Source organism: Acomys minous (genome assembly GCF_964271855.1).
Source record: "Acomys minous genome assembly, chromosome: 12".
Lineage (NCBI taxonomy): Eukaryota > Metazoa > Chordata > Mammalia > Rodentia > Muridae > Acomys > Acomys minous.
In genome coordinates this window covers 1,387,277-1,413,163 of record NC_140493.1, presented here as the reverse complement: position 1 = coordinate 1,413,163, position 25,887 = coordinate 1,387,277, and the positions used below count along the sequence as shown (strand labels likewise).

General features: G+C 55.2%; 1 protein-coding gene across 3 annotated transcripts; it reads right to left on the bottom strand.

Annotated features, from left to right (window-relative positions):
• Positions 1-11: 11 nt before the first annotated feature.
• On the bottom strand, positions 12-24,852 carry SPRYD3 (SPRY domain containing 3). Of its 3 annotated transcripts, none has more exons than XM_084749699.1 (11): positions 24,713-24,852; positions 22,601-22,747; positions 20,667-20,742; positions 16,949-17,073; positions 16,572-16,707; positions 15,148-15,333; positions 2,530-2,679; positions 2,242-2,299; positions 1,607-1,726; positions 1,356-1,528; positions 12-1,060 (listed from the first exon to the last, which is right to left on the bottom strand). In XM_084749699.1, the coding sequence occupies exons 2-11, from the start codon at positions 22,735-22,737 to the stop codon at positions 926-928; spliced, it is 1,296 nt and encodes a 431-aa protein (XP_084605825.1). In that variant the 5' UTR covers positions 22,738-22,747; positions 24,713-24,852; the 3' UTR covers positions 12-925. The 3 variants fall into 3 exon arrangements, with proteins under 3 accessions (XP_084605825.1, XP_084605824.1, XP_084605826.1); XM_084749698.1 differs by having other exon boundaries at positions 24,717-24,852; XM_084749700.1 differs by lacking the exon at positions 24,713-24,852 and adding an exon at positions 24,237-24,384.
• Between the last annotated feature and the right edge of the window lie 1,035 nt (positions 24,853-25,887).

The window sequence follows — 25,887 nt, the reverse complement described above, 5'->3', positions numbered from 1 at the left end:
CGTTCTGTCTGTCCTGATAAATACGGAAGCTCCGCCTTTATTGGCTGTATAAACGTCTCTGATCTGTACATACATTTCATACATCATAGTGCAGGGCCCGACAGGAGGGGCAGGGGGAGCCCCAGCAGCACAAAGCACCCCCTCCCCACTCTACCCACTGTGCAAACTGAGACCAAGAGTTCCCACTTCCTCTTCTGCCCCTGTTCATGGGGAGCAAGTCAGGAGATGGGGGGGAGGGGTCTATGTAGACGCTAGAATCAAACACTGAAGCAAAAACAGTCAACTGGCACAAGCCACAAGCTGGGGCACGGGGGGGGGGGGCGGGTCAGAGCGGGTGGAGGGAAGTGAGGGGCCAAGCTGCTGCTCTGGGCAAACAGCCACAGCACGACACGTGCCCTAGTGCCTGGAGGAAGAGTGGACAAGAGAGAGATGGGAGCAAAAGCTGCAGTCCCATGCTACCACACGGCCCCGCACTCACACACACTCAGCAACCTGTGTGTGGGCAGGTGGGGAGCCAGGCTCAGGCTTTCTGCGGTGGTGGGGTGGGGTGGTGGTGGGACCATCCCTCAGGAAAGGATGGAGACCCTACATGTAGGAGAGCAGCCAGTGAAAGGAGAGGTGGCCAAGACAGGCCCCCTAGCCCAGCCAGGGGGAGACAGCAGCGACTGGCTCACATGAGGGCAGGGAATGGAGAGCGAATTCTGGGGGGTGATATGCTAACCAGGGAGGCTTACACCTCCCAACTCGCCCAGGGCCCCACGAGGTAAAAGGAGATCCAGATGCCCACTAACCAAAGCAAGGGGGACCTTCCCGTGTATGTCAACACTGTTCTGGGGCTCAGGCCCAGGGCCTGCAGGTGAGCAAATCCTGGGGGAAGACTCAGGGAGGATGCAGAAGGGAAAAGGGCAGGAGCACAGGTGCCGGCTCAGCCACTCAGGGGGTGCAGGTCTACTTTCACTTTCTCCCCACAACTGAGCATCCCGATGGTGGGGAAGAAGCCTCCAGCGGGGACAACAGCATCCTTCTTCCCGATGATCTTGCCGTTCCGCGTAAAGAAGACCTGGCAGTGGGGAGCACAGGGCCGGCCTCAGGCTAAGGCTCCTGGCTCCCAGCGCAGGCTTTAGGAGTCGCTTGGGGTGATATGGGCAGCAACCACAAGAGGGCAAGCTGAGGCTGGAAAACAGGCCAGGGCTGTGTGGCCTGGGCACGCCTGCCACCCCCCCCCCACCTCCCCACCCCCTGCCAAGATAAGGTTTCTCTGTGTAGCCCTGGCTGTCCTCGGAGCTGGGGGAGGGGCGTGTCTTAAGCTCCTGTGAGCCCCAGACCCCAGGGTGAGTCCAAGCCTCTCCACTTACCACCACCTTCCTGCCCTCGTGCTCCTGGTCTATCTCTTCCCCGTCTTCCTCTTCCTCCTCCTCCTCCTCATCCTCTTCACCTTCCTGATGCAGGTACATGACATTTCGGACGTTCCGGACAGCCCGGGCAGTTGGGGACAAGATCACTGTGTCACAACTGTCATCACTGTCCCCTAGGAAACAGGAAACATAAGCTCCTGTGCTACTGCCCACTGCCCTGAGCGGTCTGGCTGCTGCGGAGCCTCACTCACCCTCACTGTCCAGAATGTAGTCCCGGGGGAACATTATTCCACAGCCCATAATGTCCCCTTTGTAGCAGCGTGGCCCAAAGGGGTCCCCGACACCACTGCCGTGGAAGATCTTCCCATCGTCTGCAGAGGGGAAAGGACACGCGTGAAGGGACTGACGGCAGTCTTTAGGATGACAGACAGACACAGGAAGGACACCAGGTTTTAAAAAGGAACAATGTCCACTTGACTGAAGAGCTGGTCAGAAGAAAGGAGAGGGTCCCTAGGGTGGATGAGCAAGCAGAGGGAGGGAGGGGGGAGGGACAGGGGGAGGAAGAGGGGGAGGGAGGGAGGGGTTCTAGGCACCCAGGCTCAGTATTCAAGAAAGCTCTACAGGAAATCAGACCAAGGAAGGAAAACAAGGCATCTGCAGGTCTCAGGACAGGCATGGGGGGGGGGGCAGAGTGGGGAGAGGAGTTGGGGAGGGGGAGGTTGGGAGGGGAGAGTCGGGGGTGGGGGGAGCCGGATCAGAGAGAGCAAACAACTTGGAGAGAAAGCCTGAGCAGCCTGGAAACCGCAGGGAGAAGCCAGTGTGAGTGCAGGAGCACGGTGGCCCCGTGGCCTGTCCTCCAGGTTCCACCCCAGCAGCTTCCACTCACCTGCGTGGTATGCCACAGACCCTCTGCTCCAGCCAGGGTGTCTGTTCTTGGGATAGTCCTACAGCAGGAAGACAAAAGAAATCTGTGACCTCATACACGAGAGGGACAGCTGGGAACCCAGGCTACAGGAGCAAGGACAGGAAAGGGCTCAGTTTCAGGACCAGGGTGGGTGACATACTCAGGATACTGTCACAACGTGTCCACTAAGCAGCTCAGAACTTCCCTCTGCAGCCCCTTGCCCATGTTCTCCCAGCAGCCCACGGGGAGGAACACCGCGCCTGCGCCCACCTTCCGGGCCAGTCCCAGCGCGATGTAGCACTTCTCTCCAGGGTCCACGATCTCCACCTCGAAGTAATGGCTGCGGGTGCTGAGTGGGTGCCGAGCCTGGGCCAGCCCCACGTCCACAATGCTCTTGCCCTTCCCCAGATACTCCAGCAGCTGTGGGGCAAGAGCGAGGGTCAGGTGAATGCCGCCCTGGACACTGGGGACTAGTTCTCTGGGCCTGAAAGGGAGAGGACTCTAAAGGAAAAGTGGACCCCAAATTCTAGGCAGGCAGAGGAGGACAAGGATGCCAAAAACAAAGGGGTACGTGAGCGGCCTCTGCCCTGCAGCTGGAGAGCCATGTGAGGGTGTAGAGCAGCACTGTCAGAGAGCTCACTGGGGTCACACACAGACAGCAAAGGTGGGAAGGAGGACAAACGGCAGCTCCTCCCTCCAGTTCCCAGCCCACACTCAGGCTGCAGTGGGTGAGCAGCTAAGAGAAAGGAGATGAGTGACAGGCTTCCGGCTCCTCAGCCCCACATGGTCTTGCTTGAACACAACAGGGTGGCAACCCCCAATCTAGTTTGTACCTATCAGATGTCACTGTAATAGTGGGGCTATGCCTCAACCCAGCTCCTCTTTCACCGCCTAGCATCCTGGGATTCCTTAATCCCCTTTTAATGAACCTAACTGCCCTCAAGACTTTCCTCTACCCTCTTAGGCCTGCAGCCCTACAGAAAGCACGCTCCCTGGGGCCTCCCCGACTAATCCCTAGCAAACCTTAAGACATGGCCTCACCCCACTAACATTCCTGCCTGATCCAGCCTGCACCAGCATGAAGGAAGGCCTGGGGCATCTGTGCATGAGGAGACCTCCTCTGCTCAGCTCCAGGCTCCAAGTCTACCCTCCTGTACTCTAAAGACATGGCGGAGCCGGGGAAAAGCCAGAGGTGCACGGGAGCCACCGGGTCGACGTCTCCCCAGCCAGGAGTGTTACTGACTTCATCTATCAAGCAGCCGATGACCTACTCTCCACCCAGCACTGCAGAGCCGCATGAGGAACCACAGCTGCTCTTGCCCCATTCTATCCAACTGGCCTCTGTGTTGGAAACAGGGTGTTCTCTAGTTCCAGGGCCAAAAGACAGCCCAACCATCCTGATCCTTGGAAAAAACCCGCCCAACCGTTCCCTCGCCCTCAGCTGCAGCATCCTGCCTTCCTAAGGCCAAGAGGCCATGAGGATGGCCTGCCCTGATATGCAACTTCAACGCACACCCACTGGCTCCTGAGGAGCACCAAGGCAGGCTGCTGACACCGTGGCCCCGAGCAGCAGGCCCTCTTCAAGGGAGGAACCATCCGGCCTTGAGGCTACCAACCCAAATCATAGGCTGCTCTCCTGCTCCCAGCAAGCCCTCCTGAGCCTTCAGCACTGAGGCCAGAGTCTGGGTACCACTGTTGGGAGCCTGTAGGTTTGGCTTCTCGAGTTCCACTTGCTGCAATCTGTAGGCTTGGTCCTTCAGTCTATGCCTCGGTTGGCTCTTAAGTCTGAAGACCATTCAAACCCTAACTAGCGTCGCTCAGCTGCACTAAGCTTGCACATCGTTCGTTCATCTCCGTAAGCCTTAGCTGCTTCCTCAGTGCAATGGGAATAAAACTTTGTAGCTTCAAAAGTAGGTAGAGATAAAGTCATCAGGTGTCAGCGGGGCCTGATGTAACCAGTGGATGAAAACACATCCTCAACTACCAATCCCAATGGACAAGGCCTCTCAGCCTGTGCCTCCCGCTAGAAGCCTTGGGCCAACCAGGTTGGATGGTGTTAGTGCTGGCTATCAAACACAGGGACTGTGCACAATAATTGAGAGTTCTACCAGTGACCTAGCTACAGCCAGTTACCCGTCCTGTGCACCTTAGCTGAGGGCAGAGGGAACCTTTTCCTTGAGAGCCTCGGGTACCCCATTCCCCTACTCCAGTGGACTGCAGACCACCACTCGGTGGTCAGTGCAGCTGCACTCCATGCCCGTCCTGGGCTTTCTCACTGGTCCTCACTCTACCACCATGGCCAGAAGAGACCCTCACTTTTCTCACAAGGAGCCCAGAAATAGCTGAAACAGGAGCCAAGTACAAGTTCCCAGCTCAGGCCCCAGCACAGCCTCCTCTTGAGTTGGGTCTGGGGAGGGTCCCTTCCCTCTTTGTACCAAAGCTGCCACCGTAAGGAGTGTCAAGAGCCATGAAGAGCGAACAAAGACAAGATCAGTTCAACCAAACGTACAGACGACCCCACAACTGTCTCCACACAGACCCTCGTCTGCAGGCCCGGAGGCGGCAGCTGTCCTCACCATCCTCAGCCCTCTGGGGCGAGAGAACTTGGGACTCCTCTAAAAGGAGGACAAACTGAGGCCACAGCAGGCAGGGGAAGACATCACTCAAGAAGAACTACAGCAGGGGCTGGAGAGACGGCTCAGAGGGTAGGAGCACTGGCCACTCTTCCAGAAGACACAGGTTCAGTTCCCAGCACCCACATGTTGGGTACAGCCACTGTAACTCCAGTTCCACGGAGTCATTGTTTCTTCTGGCCTCCAAGGACAGTAGGCACATCCAAAGATGCGCACACACGGTCCAAAGATGCACACACAGACAAGACACCAAGGCAGGCAGGCAGGTAGGGACTGTAGCTCAGCTGGCAGTATCTGCCTAGCATTCAGGAAGCCATGGGTTCAATCCCCAGCTATCACACAAAGCAGGTGTGCTGGCAAACCCTGCGATGGATCAGGAGGTGGAGGCCTGAGGATTAAATCAAGACCAGCCCAGAAAAGAAGAGCGAGCCCCGGCTGGGCTGTGGTGGCACACTCCTTTAATCCCAGCAGTTGGGAGGCAAAGGCAAGTGCATCTCTGTAAGTTCAAGGCCAGCCTGGTCTACAGGACAGGCAGGGCTACACAGAGAAACCCTGTCTCAAACAACAACAACAAAAAGAGCACAGCCTACACCTGACCAGCAGGGCAGTGTCCTGCGAGTGTCAGCTGACAGTGAGCTGCCGCTCGCTTTCAATGCCCAATACCACTACCTTGGGGAAAGGCGCACACACCTTTAATCCCAGCACTTGGGAGGCAGAGACAGGCGGATCTCTGAGTTCGAGGCCAGCCAGCCTGGCTACAGAGTGAGTGCTAGGACAGCCAGGACTGTTACACAGAAACCCTGTCTCAAAAAACAAAACAACAAAATCAAAACCTACTTTCCCCCTTGTAGTACTAGGGATTAAATGAATGAGAGCTTCATGCATGTAGGGGAAGTGTTTCAGCACTGAGCGCCCTCAAACTTCAAAATCTGAAGTACAGCCTGGCAGGGTGACAATACTCCTTAATCCCAGCATTCAGGACACAGGCTGGAGGGTCCTTGTGAGGCCTACATAGAGGGGTCCAGGCCAGCCCGGGCTACAAAGTGAGACCCTACTTAAGTAGTAGTAGTAATAATAATAGTAATAGTAATAATAATAATAATAATAATCTGAAGTGTAGTTTCTACTGAAATGCATACAGTTGTCACGTCACCATAATTGAAAAATCTTAAGTCAGGACCATCAATATTAAACTATCAAAAAGGACACAGACGGGTCAAGGACTCACTACTTGGGCCGCTTTTCCTATTCGTTAGCTGTTTGACAACTGAAGTATGTCCCTTCTGTTTCATCGGGGACTGCTGCTCTTTATAGAACAAGAGAATGTCTGAAAATGTGGGCGCATGTGCTGTGCTGTCTGAAACCTAAGGGCTCAGCAGGTAAAGGCACTTGCAGCCAAGCCTGATGCCCCGAGTTGGAGCCCCTCAAGACCCAAACGGTGGCAGATGGAACAGACTCCTGCTAATTAACCTCTCATCTCCACAGGCATGCCATGATATGTGCACATGTGTAAATGAATAAATAAATAAACAATCACCCAACTGGAAAATCACCTATGTCCTTTTAAGAAACCTTAGAGCTGGGCGTACTGGCGCACACCTGTGACCCCAGCACTGGGGAGGTAGGCGGTTGTCTGTGAGTTTGAGGCCAGCCTGGTCTATCTGTCTTGAAAAACCAAAAAAAAAGGGGGTGAGGAGGGGCTGGAGAGATGGCTCAGAGGTTAGGAGCACTGACTGCTCTTCCTGAGGTCCTGAGTTCAATTCCCAGCAACCACACAGTGGCCCACAGCCATCTATAATGAGATCTGATGCCCTCTCCTGGCCTGCAGGTGTACATGTAGGCAAAGCACTGTATACATAATAATAAAAAAAAAAAAAAAAAAAAAAGCTTAAACGAGGCCTTCCCAAGTCTTCAGGGTTCTGTTGTTGTTGTAGTTGTTGTTCAAGACAGGGTTTCTCTGTGCAGCCCTCCTGGATGTCCTGGACTCACTTTGTACACCAGGCTGGCCTTGAACTCACAGGGGATTCACCTCCCTCTGTCTCCCGAGTGCTGGGATTAAAGGCGTGCGCTACCACTGCCCACATCTTCGGGGTTCTTACACCTTACTGAGACCACCCTCCAGGCTGGAAGGCACCTGGGGATCCAAGGGCAGGGTCCCCTGCAGCAAGGGATGTGAGTGACAAGGACCTGAGTGAGTGACAAGGGGTGAGAGTGAGTGACAAGGGGTGTGAGTGACAAGGGGTGTGAGTGAGCGACAAGGTGTGAGTGAGCGACAAGGTGTGAGTGACAAGGGGTGAGAGTGAGTGACAAGGGGTGAGAGTGAGTGACAAGGGGTGTGAGTGAGTGACAAGGGGTGAGAGTGAGTGACAAGGGGTGTGAGTGAGTGACAAGGGGTGTGAGTGAGCGACAAGGTGTGAGAGTGAGTGACAAGGGGTGAGAGTGAGTGACAAGGGGTGTGAGTGAGTGACAAGGGGTGAGAGTGAGTGACAAGGGGTGAGAGTGAGTGACAAGGGGTGTGAGTGAGCGACAAGGTGTGAGAGTGAGTGACAAGGGGTGAGAGTGAGCGACAAGGGGTGAGAGTGAGCGACAAGGGGTGAGAGTGAGCGACAAGGGGTGTGAGTGAGCGACAAGGGGTGTGAGTGAGCGACAAGGGGTGTGAGTGAGCGACAAGGGGTGTGAGTGAGTGACAAGGGGTGAGAGTGAGTGACAAGGGGTGTGAGTGAGTGACAAGGGGTGAGAGTGAGTGACAAGGGGTGTGAGTGACAAGGGGTGAGAGTGAGTGACAAGGGGTGAGAGTGACAAGGGGTGAGAGTGAGTGACAAGGGGTGTGAGTGAGTGACAAGGGGTGAGAGTGAGTGACAAGGGGTGTGAGTGAGTGACAAGGGGTGAGAGTGAGTGACAAGGGGTGAGAGTGAGTGACAAGGGGTGTGAGTGAGTGACAAGGGGTGAGAGTGAGTGACAAGGGGTGAGAGTGAGTGACAAGGGGTGTGAGTGAGTGACAAGGGGTGTGAGTGAGCGACAAGGGGTGTGAGTGAGTGAGTGACAAGGGGTGTGAGTGAATGACAAGGGGTGAGAGTGAGCGACAAGGGGTGAGAGTGAGCGACAAGGGGTGAGAGTGGGCGACAAGGGGTGAGAGTGGGCGACAAGGGGTGAGAGTGAGTGACAAGGGGTGAGAGTGAGTGACAAGGGGTGTGAGTGAGTGACAAGGGGTGAGAGTGAGTGACAAGGGGTGTGAGTGAGTGACAAGGGGTGAGAGTGAGTGACAAGGGGTGTGAGTGAGTGACAAGGGGTGAGAGTGAGTGACAAGGGGTGTGAGTGAGTGACAAGGGGTGTGAGTGAGTGACAAGGGGTGAGAGTGAGTGACAAGGGGTGAGAGTGAGTGACAAGGGGTGTGAGTGAGTGACAAGGGGTGAGAGTGAGTGACAAGGGGTGTGAGTGAGTGACAAGGGGTGTGAGTGAGCGACAAGGGGTGAGAGTGAGCGACAAGGGGTGTGAGTGAGTGACAAGTGGTGAGAGTGAGTGACAAGGGGTGAGAGTGAGTGACAAGGGGTGAGAGTGAGCGACAAGGGGTGAGAGTGAGTGACAAGGGGTGTGAGAGTGAGCGACAAGGGGTGAGAGTGAGTGACAAGGGGTGAGAGTGAGCGACAAGGGGTGAGAGTGAGCGACAAGGGGTGAGAGTGAGCGACAAGGGGTGAGAGTGAGCGACAAGGGGTGAGAGTGAGTGACAAGGGGTGAGAGTGAGTGACAAGGGGTGTGAGTGAGTGACAAGGGGTGTGAGTGAGCGACAAGGGGTGAGAGTGAGTGACACGGGGTGTGAGTGAGCGACAAGGGGTGTGAGTGAGTGACAAGGGGTGAGAGTGAGTGACAAGGGGTGTGAGTGAGTGACAAGGGGTGAGAGTGAGCGACAAGGGGTGAGAGTGAGCGACAAGGGGTGAGAGTGAGTGACAAGGGGTGAGAGTGAGCGACAAGGGGTGAGAGTGAGCGACAAGGGGTGTGAGTGAGCGACAAGGGGTGTGAGTGAGCGACAAGGGGTGAGAGTGAGTGACACGGGGTGTGAGTGAGCGACAAGGGGTGAGAGTGAGTGACAAGGGGTGTGAGTGAGTGACAAGGGGTGAGAGTGAGCGACAAGGGGTGAGAGTGAGCGACAAGGGGTGTGAGTGAGTGACAAGGGGTGAGAGTGAGTGACAAGGGGTGTGAGTGAGTGAGTGACAAGGGGTGAGAGTGAGCGACAAGGGGTGTGAGTGAGTGACAAGGGGTGAGAGTGAGTGACAAGGGGTGTGAGTGAGTGACAAGGGGTGTGAGTGAGTGAGTGACAAGGGGTGAGAGTGAGTGACAAGGGGTGTGAGTGAGTGACAAGGGGTGTGAGTGAGTGACAAGGACGTGAGTGGGTGACAAGGGGTGTGAGTGAGTGACAAGGGGTGTGAGTGAGTGACAAGGACGTGAGTGGGTGACAAGGGGTGAGAGTGAGTGACAAGGGGTGAGAGTGAGCGACAAGGGGTGTGAGTGAGTGACAAGGACGTGAGTGGGTGACAAGGGGTGTGAGTGAGTGACAAGGGGTGAGAGTGAGCGACAAGGGGTGAGAGTGAGTGACAAGGGGTGAGAGTGAGTGACAAGGGGTGTGAGTGAGTGACAAGGGGTGAGAGTGAGTGACAAGGGGTGTGAGTGAGTGACAAGGGGTGAGAGTGAGCGACAAGGGGTGAGAGTGAGTGACAAGGGGTGTGAGTGAGTGACAAGGGGTGAGAGTGAGTGACAAGGGGTGAGAGTGAGTGACAAGGGGTGTGAGTGAGTGACAAGGACGTGAGTGGGTGACAAGGGGTGTGAGTGAGTGACAAGGGGTGAGAGTGAGCGACAAGGGGTGTGAGTGAGTGACAAGGACGTGAGTGGGTGACAAGGGGTGAGAGTGAGTGACAAGGGGTGTGAGTGAGTGACAAGGGGTGAGAGTGAGTGACAAGGGGTGAGAGTGAGTGACAAGGGGTGTGAGTGAGTGACAAGGGGTGTGAGTGAGTGACAAGGACGTGAGTGGGTGACAAGGGGTGTGAGTGAGTGACAAGGGGTGAGAGTGAGTGACAAGGGGTGAGAGTGAGTGACAAGGGGTGAGAGTGAGTGACAAGGGGTGAGAGTGAGTGACAAGGGGTGTGAGTGAGTGACAAGGACGTGAGTGGGTGACAAGGGGTGTGAGTGAGTGACAAGGGGTGAGAGTGAGCGACAAGGGGTGAGAGTGAGTGACAAGGGGTGAGAGTGAGTGACAAGGGGTGAGAGTGAGTGACAAGGGGTGTGAGTGAGTGACAAGGGGTGAGAGTGACAAGGGGTGAGAGTGAGTGACAAGGGGTGAGAGTGAGTGACAAGGGGTGAGAGTGAGTGACAAGGGGTGAGAGTGAGTGACAAGGGGTGTGAGTGAGCGACAAGGGGTGTGAGTGAGTGACAAGGACGTGAGTGGGTGACAAGGGGTGTGAGTGAGTGACAAGGGGTGAGAGTGAGTGACAAGGGGTGAGAGTGAGTGACAAGGGGTGAGAGTGAGCGACAAGGGGTGTGAGTGAGTGACAAGGACGTGAGTGGGTGACAAGGGGTGTGAGTGAGTGACAAGGGGTGAGAGTGACAAGGGGTGAGAGTGAGTGACAAGGGGTGAGAGTGGGTGACAAGGGGTGTGAGTGACAAAGAATAAAACGCCTGGCAGTCACCTTTGGAGGAGACTCTCTGGGTCCTTCTGGGACAGCACACTCTGATTAGAAGTACAGTGGACACACCAAAGAACAGAAGATGAAGGAAACCCGGCAAGTTATCTTTGTTTGAAAGATGGGACAGCTGGCAAAACTAAAAGGAACTGTGTCCTTCAATAGATCCCCCCTCAGGCTGCAGAGTGGCTCCCTGGGTGAAGGGACCTGCTGCCAAGCCTGACCACCACAGTTCAATCCCTGCAACCAACACGATAGGGGGAGAGAAGCAGCTCCCACATTTGTTCTCTGACTTTCACATGCACACACACATATACATATACATATACATATACACATACATATACACACATAACACACATACATACACATACATATACACATAACACACATACATACACATACGCACACATATATACATACACACACACACACACACACAAAGAGACTAGCCAAGCATGGTAGCTCACATCTGTGACCTCAGTACTCAGGAGCTGAGGTAGGATTGTCACAAGTTCAAGGCCAGCCTGGGTAAGTAGTGAGTTCCGGGGCAGACCGACTACATACGAGACTGTCTTGAAGCAAACCACGAGCTGCCCGAGTGCACTGAAGAGAAGCCGGTGCTCACATGCAGTGGGCCCACCTGCCAGCTGTCCTAGGCTGAGGGTATGAAGACACCCAAACTCTGCAGCTGTGCTGAACAGGTGGACTGAGGGCGCTGAGGGGAGGAAGGAAGGAGGGAAGGAAGGAAGGAAGGAAGGAAGGAAGGCTATTTATAGTGTCTGCAGGGTCCCACCTCAATTAGAAAAGTTGCCATGGAGGAGCTGGGGGTGGCGTGGGGACAGGTCCTTGCAGAGAAAGGATGCCAGGAGAACGTTTGAGGGGAGGTCAGAGCCGAGCGCAGGAACATGGCCCTGGCTCAGGCCCAAGCTCAACTATGTAGATGCTGTCAGAAGACAGGAGAAGGGGAGGCAGAGGCAGGCGGATCTCTGTGACTTCGAGGCCAGCCTGGTTTACAAAAGCGAGTCAGGGCTACACAAAGAAACTCTGTCTCGAAAAACCAAAAAAAAAAAAAAAAAGACATGAGAAGGGAAAGAGGAGGAGTCAAGGGGTGAGCATGTGAGCCTTGGCTCACAATCAGCACAGCCCCGGTTCCCCAGGGCACCCCAGAAAAGAAGCCAGGCATCAGGACAGGAGGAGGGCGCACGGTCTCTAAGCTCAATTTACCTCGAGCTCCACAAGGAAAGGCCTCGCTTGCAAACCCACGCCCACGCCCCACTCCTTCTGTTTCCCTATCACAGGCTCATCTGAAACCGCCAGCATAGAGGTGAGAAGGCCAAGGGGTGAAGGAGAGGCCAGGCTGCAGCAGCGAGGAGGAGGAGGAGAGGCCAGGCTGCAGCAGCGAGGAGGAGGAGGAGAGGCCAGGCTGCAGCAGCGAGGAGGAGGAGGAGAGGCCAGGCTGCAGCAGCGAGGAGGAGGAGGAGGAGAGGCCAGGCTGCAGCAGCGAGGAGGAGGAGGAGAGGCCAGGCTGCAGCAGCGAGGAGGAGGAGGAAAGGCCAGGCTGCAGCAGCGAGGAGAGGCCAGGCTGCAGCAGCGAGGAGGAGGAGGAAAGGCCAGGCTGCAGCAGCGAGGAGGAGGAGAGGCCAGGCTGCAGCAGCGAGGAGGAGGAGGAAAGGCCAGGCTGCAGCAGCGAGGAGGAGGAGGAGAGGCCAGGCTGCAGCAAGGAGGAGGAGGAAAGGCCAGGCTGCAGCGAGGAGGAGGAGGAAAGGCCAGGCTGCAGCGAGGAGGAAGAGGAAAGGCCAGGCTGCAGCGAGGAGGAGGAGGAAAGGCCAGGCTGCAGCGAGGAGGAGAGGCCAGGCTGCAGCGAGGAGGAGGAGGAAAGGCCAGGCTGCAGCGAGGAGGAGGAGGAAAGGCCAGGCTGCAGCGAGGAGGAAGAGGAAAGGCCAGGCTGCAGCGAGGAGGAAGAGGAAAGGCCAGGCTGCAGCGAGGAGGAGGAGAGGCCAGGCTGCAGCGAGGAGGAGGAGAGGCCAGGCTGCAGCGAGGAGCAGGAGAGGCCAGGCTGCAGCGAGGAGGAGGAGGAAAGGCCAGGCTGCAGCGAGGAGGAAGAGGAGAGGCCAGGCTGCAGCAGCGAGGAGGAAGAGGAGAGGCCAGGCTGCAGCGAGGAGGAGGAGGAAAGGCCAGGCTGCAGCGAGGAGGAAGAGGAGAGGCCAGGTGCAAGGAGGGGGCTCCTTAGGTATCTAAGTGGAGGAGGGCAATCTCAGAGAGCAGAGTCAGGCTCCGTCCCAGCAGCAAGAGGCACAGAGGACAGATTGGAGGACATACCTCTCTCACGCATCCCAAGAAAGACACAGAGAGACACTACAGCAGGTCTGAGGAGAAGGGTTGAAAGCAAGCTTGGAGGCAGCAAGATCCTCCCTGACCCGCATCCATCTGTCTTGTCACCTTATACAGAAAGCCAGAGGATATTGACCCTGCAGTGTGTTCAAGATCCCCAAAGCTAGGGCGGGGGCAGGCCTGCGATCCTTACTACTTGGAGGCAAAGGCCTGTGGCTTCAAAGTTCAAGACCGGCTGGGTTACAAACCAGCTCAGAACCAGCAGAGCAGCTTAGTAAGACCCTGAGGTAAGGGTCTTGTTTAGCTTGTGAAAGACTCAATACCCAGCAACACACACACCACCACCACAGCACCACCAACTCCTGAAATCCTCCCGCACGCACGCGTGTTCCTCCGCTCTGACTAGAGAGCTCAGCTGAGTTGAATCGGGCCACAACAGAAGCGCAAGCAGTGAGCTCCCACATCAGCCCTCAGACACCGAGGGTCGAGACCCTGCAGAAGGGAGCATCCACTTTACCTGGGAATCAACCACCAGGCTGAGCTCCCAAACGAAGACAAAGGAGGAAGGGAGGTACTCAGAATACAGCTCTGGACCCCAGGAACCATGTCAAGGCCTCAGGCTATTTTTCCCACAGCCACACACTGTACTGCTACTCCAGAGGCCAAGGGGGGCAGAATGCAAACTCAAGGCCTAAGCAACATTCCTGAGCCATATCAAGATAAAGAAAAGAGCAGGCGTGGTGGCGTGCATCTTTAATCTCAGCACTTGGAAGGCAGAAGCAGGCGGATTGCTGTGAGTTCGAAGCCAGCCTGGTCTACAAAGCGAGCCCAGGACAGCCAAGGCTACAGAGAGAAACCCTGTCTTGAAAAACCAAAAACAAATAAAGAAACAAAAATAAAAACAAGAGAAAATAAAGGCTTGAGAGATGGCTCAGAGGTTTAGAGCACTGGCTGTTCTTCCAAATGTCTTGAGTTTGATTCCCAGCAACCACATGGTGGCTCACAGCCATCTGTAATGTGATCTGGCGCCCTCTGCTGGCATTTAGGCATACATTCAGGAAGAAATATGTATAAATAATAAACAAATATTAAAAAAAAAAAAAGAAAAGAAAGAGCCAGGCGCCAGGTATGGCGGCACATGCCTGTAATCCCAGCACTCGGGAGGCAGAGGCAGGTGGATCGCTGTGAGTTCGAGGCCAGCCTGGTCTACAAAGTGAGTCCAGGACAGCCAGGGCTACAGAGAGAAACCCTGTCTTGAAAAACCAAAAACAAATAAAGAAACAAAAATAAAAACAAGAGAAAATAAAGGCTTGAGAGATGGCTCAGAGGTTTAGAGCACTGGCTGTTCTTCCAAATGTCTTGAGTTTGATTTCCAGCAACCACATGGTGGCTCACAGCCATCTGTAATGTGATCTGGCGCCCTCTGCTGGCATTTAGGCATACATTCAGGAAGAAATATGTATAAATAATAAACAAATATTAAAAAAAAAGAAAAGAAAAGAAAGAGCCAGGCGCCAGGTATGGTGGCACATGCCTGTAATCCCAGCACTCGGGAGGCAGAGGCAGGTGGATCGCTGTGAGTTCGAGGCCAGCCTGGTCTACAAAGTGAGTCCAGGACAGCCAGGGCTACACAGAGAAATCCTGTCTCAGAAAACCAAAATATAAAAAATACAAAAATTCCACAGTCCACCTGTATTTGGGGTGGGGAGTACCAGGGACAGAGTTTCTCTATGTATGTAGGTTGTGTTTGAGCTACATAGACCAGGCCAATGTTAACTCACAGAGCTCCTCCTACCTCTGTCTCTTCCCAGCAGGAATTAAAGGTGTTGCACCGACCTGTCCCTTTCTCCATTCTTGAGAACTAAATAAAAAAATTAAAAAAATCACCCACCCGGGCAGTGGTGGCGCAAGCCTGTAATCCCAGCACTCGGGAGGCAGAGGCAGGTGGATCACTGTGAGTTCGAGGCCAGCCTGGTCTACAAAGTGAGTGCACGGAAGCCAAGACTACACAGAGAAACCCTGTCTCGAGGAAGAAAAAAAAAAGAAAAGAAAAGAAAAGAAAAGAGCCAGGCTTGATGACACACCTTTAGTCCCAGCACTCAGGAGGCAGAGGCAGGTTTGAGTTCCGGGCCAGCCTGGGCTACACAGTGAGATCTGGTCTCAGAGATTGATTAAGGGAGGGAGTATGATGCTCCTTGTGAGCGACGCCAGTGTGCTCAGACACCACACGCGTTCCTCCTTTTACTTACAGTCCCACAGACTCTGACGTCATGCAGCCGGCCCCACTCGTCTTCGTAACTGTCCACCATCATGATGCTGTCATCCTCTCGGCCCAGCTCAGCGTTGAGGTGCAGCCTCACCTCCTCACCCAGGGAGTGCATACCAACTGCCGGGAAGAGCCCATCCGGGGACATGGGCATGATGGTGGAGCCCACCTGCAGCACCGGGAGAGAGGAGGGAACTGCCATGGGGATCACTCTTCCAGAGCTCAGCCAGGTCTCAAAAGGGCACCTCTGAGATGACGCAACCAAAACTCATCACATCCACACGCACAGACGCACAAAGCTAAGGGAAAAAGAGGCTCAGTAGAGTTTTAAGATGTGCTAAGTACTCATTGCCAAGTTACATGGAGCTGGAAGGCAAGCCTCAGCCTCCGGCCTCGCTACCAAGTCCTCTGCGAGCACCTGTGGCACCAAGGCACATCTGCTAAGGCTGCAAAGTACACATGGTCCCCCCCCCCATCCCCCCAATACTCGAATCAAAACCCTTAAGACCTGCCACTTAATACAGCTGCACCATAATCTTTCCTTTTTTACATTTAAATTTTTTATTTTGATTTTATGTGCACTGGTGTTTTGCCTGCATGTGTGTCTGTGTGAGGTCCCCTGGAACTGGCACCAGTGAGCTGCCATGTGTGTACTGGGAACTGAACTTGGGTCCTCTGCAGCCAGTGCTCTTAATCGCTGAGCCATCTCTCCAGCCCCTCCTTGATAATTTCATGTGATTTTCTTTGGGTTTTTTGTTTGTTTGTTTGTTTGTTTTGTTTGTTTTTTCGAGACAGGGTTTCTCTGTGTAGCCCTGGCTATCCTGGAACTCACTCTGTAGACCAGGCAGTGATCCACCTGCCTCTGCCTCCTGAGTGCTGGGATTAAGGCCTGTGCCTCTCTAAACCCACAGTCAACTTAGTGTTGCTTAGACACGCAGGCATGGGTTAAGGTCCTGTGCAGGAGCATGCGTAGCCTCTCAGGGCCACATCCTGAAAGAAAACTTTTTTTTTAAGGTAGTGCTTCATGTGACCAAACTGTCCTGGGACTCATTTTGGAGCGAGAATGACTCTGAACCCTGATTCTCCCACCTTCATCTCCTGTGTGACCCGCTTATGTAGTGCTGAGGACCAAACACAACGTCAAGCACACCAGCCACACATGCTGGCTTCTACCTCAGCTACAGTCAAACCCTCCTGTGCTTTTGTTTGTTGACATTTTCCCTCCGAGTCATAGAGCTGTGCCCCAGCTGCCCCGCTAAGCCTGTGATAAGGATCAAGGTCCCGCTGCCCCAGGCAGGGGAGTTGTCTAGACAGGGGTTAGGAAGGGAACCAGCACACGGCCCCTCCCACTCTCACAACCCTTAGGCAGATTCTGGCCACTTGATCCTCCCTGGAGTTGCCACTCACCCTTTTCCCATTTTTGGTGAAGAAGATCTGGGCAGTCTGCACATCAAAGGACACAGGCTCGATGCCACATCCGATCCGGTCCCCAGAGTTGCACTTTGACCCAAACTGCCGCCCCTTGGCTCGGCCATTGTACAGCCTACGGAGAGAGCGGCACAAGGCAGAAGGTGTGGTATCTGCTGCAATTCCTCCCCAGCACCTTCTCAGCAGCTCCACTCCTGACCGTATCCTCCTGTGTCCCTGACGTCCACACCTCAGCAAGGGTGGCTTACCTAATTACATTTATGAAAAAGGCCTAAGACAGGAAGTAGTGGAGAAAACCACTCAGAGGGAGCTTATCCTTCGCATGCAGACTTCACCCCCACAGAGGGACCACTCACTTGCCGTCGTCAGCGTGGTAGGCTACGGAGTCAGGCAGCCAGCCAGGCTGGTGATCCAAGCTGTAGTACTGAGGGACCAGCCCCACAGCAATGGTGCCCCGGACGCCACTGTCCACAATAGATACCTGAAAAGAACAGGACACAGTTCACAGACACAGAAAACTGATGAACTTGTAGAGGAGAAGACAGGAAAAGGGCGATCAAGGGTGGACTTCCGCCCAAAGAGACCTGGGGCCGAGAGGGGAGGACTCGATGATGGGGCCGAGAGGGGAGGACTCGATGATGGGGATGAGAGGGGAGGACCCGATGATGGGGATGAGAGGGGAGGACTCGATGATGGGGCCGAGAGGGGAGGACTCGATGATGGGGCCGAGAGGGGAGGACTCGATGATGGGGATGAGAGGGGAGGACTCGATGATGGGGCCGAGAGGGGAGGACCCGATGATGGGGCTGAGAGGGGAGGACTCGATGATGGGGCCGAGAGGGGAGGACTCGATGATGGGGATGAGAGAGGAGGACTCGATGATGGGGATGAGAGGGGAGGACCCGATGATGGGGATGAGAGGGGAGGACTCGATGATGGGGCCGAGAGGGGAGGACCCGATGATGGGGCTGAGAGGGGAGGACTCGATGATGGGGCCGAGAGGGGAGGACCCGATGATGGGGCTGAGAGGGGAGGACTCGATGATGGGGCCGAGAGGGGAGGACTCGATGATGGGGATGAGAGGGGAGGACTCGATGATGGGGCTGAGAGGGGAGGACCCGATGATGGGGCCGAGAGGGGAGGACCCGATGATGGGGATGAGAGGGGAGGACTCGATGATGGGGATGAGAGGGGAGGACCCGATGATGGGGATGAGAGGGGAGGACCCGATGATGGGGCCGAGAGGGGAGGACTCGATGATGGGGCCGAGAGGGGAGGACCCGATGATGGGGCTGAGAGGGGAGGACCCGATGATGGGGCTGAGAGGGGAGGACCCGATGATGGGGCTGAGAGGGGAGGACCCGATGATGGGGATGAGAGGGGAGGACCCGATGATGGGGATGAGAGGGGAGGACTCGATGATGGGGCCGAGAGGGGAGGACTCGATGATGGGGCCGAGAGGGGAGGACTCGATGATGGGGCCGAGAGGGGAGGACTCGATGATGGGGATGAGAGGGGAGGACCCGATGATGGGGCTGAGAGGGGAGGACTCGATGATGGGGCCGAGAGGGGAGGACTCGATGATGGGGATGAGAGAGGAGGACTCGATGATGGGGATGAGAGGGGAGGACCCGATGATGGGGATGAGAGGGGAGGACTCGATGATGGGGCCGAGAGGGGAGGACCCGATGATGGGGCTGAGAGGGGAGGACTCGATGATGGGGCCGAGAGGGGAGGACCCGATGATGGGGCTGAGAGGGGAGGACTCGATGATGGGGCCGAGAGGGGAGGACTCGATGATGGGGATGAGAGGGGAGGACTCGATGATGGGGCTGAGAGGGGAGGACTCGATGATGGGGCCGAGAGGGGAGGACCCGATGATGGGGCTGAGAGGGGAGGACTCGATGATGGGGATGAGAGGGGAGGACTCGATGATGGGGATGAGAGGGGAGGACTCGATGATGGGGATGAGAGGGGAGGACCCGATGATGGGGATGAGAGGGGAGGACTCGATGATGGGGATGAGAGGGGAGGACTCGATGATGGGGATGAGAGGGGAGGACTCGATGATGGGGATGAGAGGGGAGGACTCGATGATGGGGCTGAGAGGGGAGGACCCGATGATGGGGATGAGAGGGGAGGACCCGATGATGGGGCTGAGAGGGGAGGACCCGATGATGGGGATGAGAGGGGAGGACCCGATGATGGGGATGAGAGGGGAGGACCCGATGATGGGGCTGAGAGGGGAGGACCCGATGATGGGGCTGAGAGGGGAGGACTCGATGATGGGGCTGAGAGGGGAGGACTCGATGATGGGGATGAGAGGGGAGGACTCGATGATGGGGATGAGAGGGGAGGACTCGATGATGGGGCTGAGAGGGGAGGACTCGATGATGGGGATGAGAGGGGAGGACTCGATGATGGGGATGAGAGGGGAGGACCCGATGATGGGGATGAGAGGGGAGGACCCGATGATGGGGATGAGAGGGGAGGACTCGATGATGGGGATGAGAGGGGAGGACTCGATGATGGGGATGAGAGGGGAGGACCCGATGATGGGGCTGAGAGGGGAGGACCCGATGATGGGGATGAGCGAGGAGGACCCGATGATGGGGATGAGAGGGGAGGACCCGATGATGGGGATGAGAGGGGAGGACCCGATGATGGGGCTGAGAGGGGAGGACCCGATGATGGGGATGAGAGAGGAGGACCCGATGATGGGGATGAGAGGGGAGGACCCGATGATGGGGCCGAGAGGGGAGGACCCGATGATGGGGCCGAGAGGGGAGGACCCGATGATGGGGCCGAGAGGGGAGGACCCGATGATGGGGATGAGAGGGGAGGACCCGATGATGGGGATGAGAGGGGAGGACCCGATGATGGGGCCGAGAGGGGAGGACCCGATGATGGGGCCGAGAGGGGAGGACCCGATGATGGGGATGAGAGGGGAGGACTCGATGATGGGGCTGAGAGGGGAGGACTCGATGATGGGGATGAGAGGGGAGGACCCGATGATGGGGATGAGAGGGGAGGACCCGATGATGGGGCTGAGAGAGGAGGACTCGATGATGGGGCTGAGAGGGGAGGACCCGATGATGGGGATGAGAGAGGAGGAAAGGCCCTTTACTGTGGTTACTCAGTGGGTTTTTTTTTTAAATAGTTTTTTTAAAGACAGGGTTTCTCTGTATAACAGCCCTGGCTGTCCTGGAGTCACTCTGTAGACCAGGCTGGCCTCAAACTCAGAGATCTGCCTGCCTCTGCCTCCTGAGTGCTGGGATTAAAGGTGTGCAACACTATGGCCGGCTAAGAGTCCTTGGGGATCTGACACTTCTAATGTCTAGTCTCCGTGGGCACTATATTCATATGCACACACCCACATACAGGCATTTAAAATGAATAGTAATAGGGGGCTGGAGAGATGGCTCAGAGGTTAAGAGCAGTAACTGCTCTTCCAGAGGTCCTGAGTTCAGTTCCCAGCAACCACATGGTGGCTCACAACTGTCTTTAATGAAATCTGGTGCCCTCTTCTGGCCTGCAGGTGTACATGCAGGTAGAGCACTGTGTACATAATAATAAATGATGCTGATGATGTCAAGCACAGAATCAATTCTGGGCTTCAGTTAGGACATCAGTCCTCAACCTGTGGGCCACAACCTGTTGAGAGTCAGACAACCCTTTCAGGAGCCTAAGACTACCGGAAACATATTTGTTTACATTACAATTCACAACAGTAGCAAAGGTAAAGTTATCAAGTAGCAACAAAATAATTCTATGGTTGGGGATCACCACAACATGGGTTAAAGGGTCACAGAATTAGGATGGTTGAGAACCACCTCGCTAGGACTAGGCAAGTGACCTGAGGGTCACAATCTGCATGGGCAATGGGACCTCAGAGCACAGGGACAAGGGTGATGGGCCTCCACAGCACCTGTCTCTTAGATCGAGAGTCCCAACGGAAAGCGTAAAAGGCCCGGTCATAAGCCCAGACCTCCCTGGAGAGTAACGTCCTCACTCCTCACTGCCTCCCATCACCACACCCAGCCCCCCAACTCTGCACACCTAATGCTTGATCACCTCAAAATAATTGCTGTCCTTGGTCAAGGGTCGAGATGCCACGTAGCAGCCAACTTCACCAGAATTTCCATGGTAACTAAAGGAATACAGAAAAGTTCTATTAGCAGGCAAGCCCAGGTGTCAGGAGGAAGTCACAGTACTCCAAACCCCAACCTTGTGAAGGCCAGATGGCTCAGAGGTTAAGAGCACTGACTGCTCTACCAAAGGTCCTGAGTTCAAGTCCCAGCAACCACATGGTGGCTCACAACCATCTGTAATGTGATCTGGTGCCCTCTTCTGGCCTGCAGGTGTGCATGCAGGCAGAGCACTATATACATAATAAATAAATCCTGGTTTGTTTGTTTGTTTGTTTGTTTGTTTAAAGCACTTCATCTGCACACAGCCAGGGTTGGTGGTGGCACACACTTTTAATCCCAGCACTAGGGAGACAGAGGCAGGCAGATCGCTGTGAGTTCCTGGACAGCCTGGTCTACAAAGTGAGTCCAGGACAGTCAAGGCTACACAGAGAAACCCTGTCTTGAAAAACAAAAAAACAGAGCTGGAGAGATAGCTGAATCATTAAGAGCGCGGCCTGCTCTTCCAAAGGTCCTCAGCTCAATGGTGGCTCATAACCATCTGTAATGTGATATGGCGTCATCTTCTGGCTTGCAGGAGTACATGCAAGCAGAGCACTGTATACATAATAATAAATAAATCTAAAAAAATAAATAAATAAAAGAAAAACAAACAAACAAACAAACAAACAAACATACCAAAAAAAAACCCGCACTGACTGCTCTTCCAAAGGACCCCAGTTCAAATCCCAGCACCCACATGACAGCTCACAGCTGCCTGATGCTCTCACATGGATAGATACATGCAGGCAAACACCACTGTGTTTAAAATAAAGGTTAAAAAAGTACTTAAGGTCATCCACCCTTCCCACTGCTTCCAGCCAGGGTCCAACCCACCCTAGATCAATACAGCCTACTTCATTTTCAGGAAAAAAAATTAAGCCTTCCTTAATTGCTTCTGAGGGCGTCCCACAGTGCCGTCTAACCTCAATCCCTCCCACTGCAACTCTGGCCCTTGGCTTCGGCCTGTCCTCAGAGGAGCTAGGAGCCTGTCAAAGCCTTCCGTCTGGAAGAGTCACTCCTCCCTCGGGCTACATAGCACTCCTTCCTTTCCTTTCAGATAACTATCTGGTGTAGGCAGGAAGGAGTCAGAGAAGGCTCAAGACAAAAAAAAGAAAAAGAAAAAAAAAGAGAGAGAGAGAGAAATACAAACCAAAGGGCTGGAAAGAACAGAGTGGGTGATCACCCACCACAGGGCTGGCACTCCCCAGGCAGGGCCTTACAGAAGGCCCCTCCCTTCAGTCTTGAAATATAGGCAGAAGGGGACTCAGGCCACACAGATCCACTGTCTGGGCAGATCGTGGCAGCCCCTATACCTGCCACGGGGAATGTCCAAATCGAAACAGGCCCTTTCTGGCCCCTTTCCTTGCCAGACCAGAAGACAGCCAGCCAAGATGGCTGAGGGAGGACTCGCCTGCAATCCCAGCTCTTGGGAAACTGAGGAGGCCTGCAGGTTAACTTAGGACAGCCTGGCTGCCTCAAAAAACAAATCAAAGACCAGCGAGACAGCTCAATGTACAGAAGCAGTTGCCTACTGACCAGAGTTAGGTCCCTGGGCCCATCTGACCTAAGGAGGAAAACCACCCTGTGCCAAGTTCACCCTGAACAGCCACGCCCCCTACACACACCAAACAAACAAACAAATTAAAACAACAACAGCCTGATCAACCCAGTCACAAGAGGAGGAAAGGAGTGCATGGAGGCCAAGGGGCCGCCCGCCCCTCACAGTGCCGTGTAAACAGTCCTCTCTCTCTCAAACACCTGTTTCCCTGACTAAGACCTGGAGAAGGGTCAACGTGGGACCATTCCCTCTACGCTCACCTCAAAGTGTCACCATCCACAAGGATGTGCTTGAACCGCTCCTGATAGCGGAACGCCCGGACCTCTCGAATCTCCCGAATCCTTCTTCGCCAATTCAGAAACCGGTAGTGCAGGTTGAGGTCATCCATCTTGTTCATGAGAACAAATCTAAGGGAGGAGAAACCGTGGAGAGGTGAGCTCAGCTGAGTACCTCAGCCTGCTCGGTCCTGAGCCTACAGCAGGCCCCACACTGGAGGCCCAGTGTCCAAATGCATCTCAGAGTTCGGGCCTCAGCCACTCAGTCAATAGAAACGTGTCGAGCCTTCTGCCGCGCGCGCGCGCGCGCGCGCGCGCGCGCGCGTGCGTGCGTGCGTGTGCGTGCGCTCGTGCACTGCTGTCAAAGCTGGGAGCAAGGCTGATGGGGCTCTTGCTCTCTTTTCCACTCTGGCAGGCATGAAGGACCATGACAGATAATAAGCCCAAGTGACCATTTCAATCAGTGGAAGAATAAACATAGCTGTAACAGCAAAGAGTGGACAGGGGCAGTCTCTGAGGGGCTGCAGCATGGGAGAGAGGCAGGCAGTGTCACAGTACAAAAGTATTCTTCTGGGAAGAGGCAACAGACAAGCTGCAGGACTGTGAGGAGAAGAAAGGTGTCATGGTAGATAGAGAAGGCCAGAGTCACTGGCATATAGGGAAAGTGACTAAGAATAGGATAAAGTGGCCGGTGTCGAGGTTCACACACGTCTTTAACTCCAGCACTTGGGGAGGCAGAGGCAGGCAGATGTCTATGCGTTTGAGGCCCGCCTGGTCTACAGAGCAAATTCAAGAACAGCCAGGGCTGTTACACAGAGAAACCCCCATCTCGAAAACAAAAACAAAAAGAACAGACAAGGCAAGAGTCTGTCCATAGTCAGGAGTTTAAATTTTACTTCAAGGCTAAATGAGAAACTTCTAAGGAATTTTAAACAAGAAATGGCACGACTTTGTTTGTTTGTTTGTTTGTTTTTTGAGACAAGGTTTCTCTGTGTAACAGCCCTGGCTGTCTTAGAACTCACTATGTAGACCAGGCTGGCCTGGAACTCACAGAGATCCACCTGCCTCTACCTCCCGAGTGCAGGGATTAAAGGCGTGCGCCACCACCGCCCAGCCTGAAGCTCATGTTTTTAATCGAAGAGCTTTCTCTCCTGCACATAATCCCAGCACTTTTTTAATCCACAGAGGCAAATGGATCTCTGAGTTCTACAACAGCCTTGGTCTACATAGGGTCTGCCAGGCCAGCCCAGGCTATCTACCTAGTGAGGCCCTGTCTCAAACAAAAGATAAAACAAAAACAAAAAAACAAAACAAAACAAAAACCTCAGCAGATCCTAACTCTCGTTCCCAACTACGGGTTGCAACAGCAGCTCAGAGGGTGGCAGCCAAGAAAATGGCAGCAGTAAAGGAGAGAAAACCGAGAGAGGCTCTCTCGGCATTTAGAAAACACGCCAGGCCAGTAAATGAATGAATGAACAAAATGTCCCAGAGGGCCAGAAAGTGGGAGAAACGATGGAGAAATCTTGTCTCCCCATCCCCCAAACACCTGGCACAGTGCCCTACACACAGTAGGTGCTTAGCAAGCCTAGGTTATGACGTTGAGTTCAGGTCCAACGCGTACCATTAGGGCGCTACCGCGGGAACTACAGGGCACCCCATGCTCCGGAAGAGCAGACACCTGTGGCGGGCACAGCCCTGGGCGGGGCGGGGGGGGGGTGTCTCTCTCCTGGGCCCGGAGCCAGGACTTGAACCCAGGTAGACGCGGGAGCCCCGGACTCGAAGGCATCTAATCTGGGAGACCCCGGTAGCCTCGGCACCGACCAGCAGCCGCCGCGCTCGGTCCCGGAGCTGCGTCAGCACCGTGGGGTCGCTCCGGGGAGACCCGGGGGCCATCCGGGGCCTTGACCTGTCAGGGCGGCTCCGCCCGGTCTCCGCAGGCCCTGCACCAGGTAGGGGAGGAGGCACGCCCGGGACCGGAGCCGCCTGCACGCTCGCCCCGCCCCGCCCCTGCGCCTGGGGGACCCCCCACCCCCAAAGCCTTGAGATCCGCAGAGACCGCGGCCTCCCTCCGGGACCCCGCCCCCGGTCCCCGCCTACCTACCGGGGCCGCCGCGTCCTCCTCATCCATAGGCCTCTCAGCTCCGCACTGTAGCTCTTCGGCCGCCGCCGCCGCCGCCGCTGCTGCCGCTGCTGCCGCCGCCGCCAGCACACACATCCGGGTCCCCGCCCTTCCTATGCTCCGCGAGGCCCGCCCCCTACCGCCCAACTTGACCAATCGGCAGCAGCCGGCGAAGACGGGCGCCCGCAGCAGCCAATAGCATGGCTCAGGCGGTGTGGGGCGCGGCCCGGTGAGCCGGGTACCTAACACTCGGCGGCGGCGGCGGCGGCGGCATCCGAGAAAGCCTGGTGTCGGGAGGGTAGGGGAGGCGACGTGGCGGTCGTGGACGCCGCGGTGGGCGCCAGGAGCTCGGGGAGGCCGTCAAGGGGCGACTCCTTTGGGGGGGAGGGGGAGCGGGTCACCGTGCCAGAAGTGATGCGAAAAGCCTTTCCTATTGAGCCCTTTAATAGGGGTAAATAAAAATCTTAAAATTATCTCCTGTTTACACGTGAGGAGCCAGAGGCCGATCTCCACAGCGGCAGCAGTGAGCTGATACCATATGCTGCTTCCTTCCCTCCGGAGCACCACTTTGCACCACGCTCCGTTCTCCTTCCAGGACGATGTCCCAGAACTTCAGATGCAAAAATCACAGTGAGATGAAACCCAGTGCAGAGGGCTTGATAGGAAAGTTAGGTCAGATCAGCGTGTACTAGAAAGGACACTAGCGTTTATCATGCACCGCCTGTTAAGGGTGTGGTCGCCCTTGGAAGACTGAGTAATCTTTCCAGAGAGACTCACTGTCTTGAGTGCCCTGTGTCAGAAACATAAAGGAACATATTTGCGTTTTTCCACATCTGAACCTATTGAGTATCAATAAATTAACAAGCTGCGACGGTATCACTGGCGGCAATTTGCCAATTAGTGCCGATCTGCGCTAATACCAGGCCCTTAGCAAGCGCAGGTCTCCTTGCTTCAGTATTAATGACTAACTCTTGGGTCTGGGTCACACATTACTCATCAAGCGTGTACTTATATAGGCTACACCGTGGCTACTAAAGGGTTAACCCCCTCAGGCACAGTCATAGGGGAGGGGAATAAGGGGAAAATGGGAGGGAGGGAAGAATGGGAGGATACAAGGGATGGGATAACCATTGAGATGTAAGAAGAATAAATT

What these genes read in the sequence shown, in the direction of transcription:
- SPRYD3 (XM_084749698.1), bottom strand. Translation starts at nt 24,739, where the DNA reads ATGAGGAGGACGCGGCGGCCCCG. An exon ending in GTGGATGGTGACACTTTGAG is followed by an intron (nt 20,743 to 22,600) that starts GTGAGCGTAGAG and finishes GTATTCCTTTAG; the next exon opens with TTACCATGGAAATTCTGGTG. An exon ending in TACCACGCTGACGACGGCAA is followed by an intron (nt 16,708 to 16,948) that starts GTGAGTGGTCCC and finishes CTCTCTCCGTAG; the next exon opens with GCTGTACAATGGCCGAGCCA.